General features: G+C 47.2%; 1 protein-coding gene across 1 annotated transcript in view; it reads right to left on the bottom strand.

Annotated features, from left to right (window-relative positions):
* Positions 1-361: 361 nt before the first annotated feature.
* COG5 (component of oligomeric golgi complex 5) overlaps positions 362-2,986 on the bottom strand; it is a 187,900-nt gene continuing 185,275 nt past the window's right edge. The window contains exon 22 of the mRNA XM_009636074.2: positions 362-1,283. Coding sequence (XP_009634369.1) covers positions 1,169-1,283 — 115 coding nt within the window. The 3' untranslated portion in view covers positions 362-1,168. The remainder of the gene's footprint in view (positions 1,284-2,986) is intronic.

Here is a 2,986-nt window from a genome sequence, read left to right on the forward strand (position 1 = left end):
TGTATCCACCACAAGTGAGATGTTCTTGCACCAGCTGGCACCAGTGAGAGCAACCATGGCCCGGGCCAGGATGAAACAAATAAATAGCGTTATCTCAAGAACAGTGGTGCTGTTGATATCATCACCATCATAGTTTTAACTCTGTGTTTTGTCTTTGCCACATATTCTACAATATTTTATTTTGCCATAAGACGTCTTTATGGTGGGGGCAAACTTTGCACTTAACTATACGTGCAACACTTGCACTTTACTTTTTTTTTCCCTCCAACTGTCTAAAATTAGAGCAGCTGCGTTAGGATTACAACCGCTTCTGCTGTGAACTTCTACAATCGTGGCTTTTCATGTACTAAACAGCTGTGTGTTTTTTTTTTAAGAATCACAACTGTAAATTTCAGTTCATGACACGTGTCTACATGATGTTGCCCCTAAGATTTTTGCACACTATATTCTTGTATATTATTTCAAATAAATTCATTAAAATTTGGTGTTGCCTATTTTATAAAATGAAGATGACTAATCATTAATGCATGTTCTGCATGGTTTCCTGGGGAGGAAGCTGCTGAAGAATTTTACAGACAGCAATGGGCAAGGAGTAGCCAGTGATGTGCTTTATTGCAGTTTAAACAAAAAGAGATTGAAATCAATGTAAATCATTCAAAGTGGAGAGCGGTGCGAGAGAGACTCATCTATGTTATTTATAAATATTTCTCCCTGTGTTAAAATTAGTGATTTTTAGATGGAAACTGATGATTCTAGCATTTCAAAAGTAGGATTTTCTGAATAGAGCTAAAATGTGTCCAACTGTTCAAAACAATACTGGTAGGAAAAGAGCTACTTCCTCATTTGAGATACTCAGCAATTATACGCTAATACTTGAGTATGTTCTACCTTTCTAAATTCAAAAGGAACACTAAAGAACAATTCATTTTTATTAGATGTGGGTTTGCAGCATACAAAATCTGTACGATTTCTTTATAATATGGCTATACAAGTTCCTATAATGCAAATGTAAAGCAAGAAGACAGAAGTTTCATAGATGAAGTAGGTAAACACATGTCATTGTAAAGCTTGGGCATTGGGGTGTCATCCATGTGATGTGTCTGGCACTGACGCCCCGTGGCTGTGTTACCGCTGGCTGTTCCCTGTGGCGAGAGTTGGCCAAAGCCCTTCACTGAGGGGTCGCCATCGCTTTCTGCAGCAGCTGAACCATGATGGGGTAGACAGGCGCAAACTCCTTCCCCTCTCTTGCTCTGACTGATTGAACGTAAGCTTCCAGTGCACCGCTAAAAAAAAAAAGAAGACAGCAAAGCAGTGTAAGCAATTCAACAGCATAGAACTCATGTAAGTGCAGACTGCAATGGAAATTAATTTACTTCTTCCCTACTACAGAAGTTTCCTCAGCTGCTCTTGCCTGTCTCTGTGGAAGGAAGTGGGCAAGAAAGGCCTTACAAAGCTCTACGGCATTGTTTATGATCTCGCTTGCGTTTCTTGCATGTTTTGAGGAGCGAAGAAGTTAACATTTAAATAATCAGCAGCAGCGTGTTGCAAATGGCTTGAAATGACAGCTCTGACGCACAGCTCGGGCCGAGTGCTGTGCTGGTAACCTTTGGAAATGAAAAGCAGAGACTCCAGCTGCTGCAGCCCCCCCCCCGAAGTCTGCGTGCCCGTCGGTACGGCTTGGCTGTGGTGTTCCTACATGTTGTGGTAGGATGGCGCACGTGTAAGCAGCCTGGGGTGAGCTGCACAAATACAGACACTGCGAAGCTAAAAGGGGCAGCAACTGCGCTGCCGCACTTCATGTAACTGAACTCACTTTACCACACGGGGCCACCTTCCATCCAGCGCGGCTGCTCAGTACCCAACGACAGCGTCGCTGCAACACGACGACTTCGTAAGTGCTGAGCTGTCCAGCTTTTGCCTTAATAGTTTATTAAGTAGGCCAAGTTAGTTTTGCCACACTTACTTAAATATGGCTTTTGATGTAACTGATTTTTCCTCTCCTATTTATTCATGTAATAGTGACAAGGATCATGGGGTTCGCTGCTCAAACCCTTTGTTTATATCACGTTCCATTGGTGCTATTTACAGAAAAATTGTCACAAAAGCCTGGCTTTTTTTTTTTTTTTAACAAAACAGACAACAGCAGAACCAGCCGCCCCCACTTCAAGTGGGGACCAAGACAACTCCCGGTGTGTGGCTGTTCCTCTGCTGGTCGTTGGGGGCTGCAGTGCTTGCGCTAACTCAAGGCAGAGCTGCGGGCTGTCCCTGGCCCGGTCGGCCCCTGCTGCTAATGCCCAAGCAGCAGCGCCTAAATCTCCACTGGGTCACTGTGTGGGGACACGGTCCTGGGGTTTTGTCTCCCACATTCCTTTGTGGAAGCACAGGCTGCACCAGCACGGCTGCTCTGCTGGTGAGGGACCCGCTGGGTGTCAGTAACGGGGCAAGAACATCCCAGTCCCACCGGGGGAAGGGGGGTGCTTGTGTGCACCCCTGGTGATGCGAAGGGGGCCTTGGGGGTGAGGGAGACAGCAGCAGTGTCGTGCAAATAAATACACAGCAACTGCTGTAAGATGGCGGGCTGGGGCAAGGGGGGAATAGCTGTGTTTATGATGGCTGCTACTTCCAACAGCCAAGCTTGCGCTGAAATACGGCATTCCCGCATGGAGTTCAGGGACCTAAGGCAGCACCGCCACCCCACGCATGCCGGCTGGCAACGGGAGGTGACGAGAAGTGAGCAAGCAAGGCCTAAGGAAAGCAGGAACACGAAGAGCGAGGCAGCCTGTTTCACACAGACGCACACGGCCGCCTCCTGCAGTCAGGCGAGGAGAGGAGAGCCCAGGTCCCTGTGGTGGCTGCAGCACTGGGAAGCCACAGCCAAGCCTAGCAAACCTGGCAAACCAGAGCAGGAGATGGTAGGAAGAAGCAGGGTTGTAAGACACTTCATTGCCTGCCAGCAAAGCTATTGCTGAGCCACCAAGGGCCTTGA

Source organism: Egretta garzetta, unplaced genomic scaffold (genome assembly GCF_000687185.1).
Source record: "Egretta garzetta isolate BGI_Z169 unplaced genomic scaffold, ASM68718v1 scaffold33, whole genome shotgun sequence".
Lineage (NCBI taxonomy): Eukaryota > Metazoa > Chordata > Aves > Pelecaniformes > Ardeidae > Egretta > Egretta garzetta.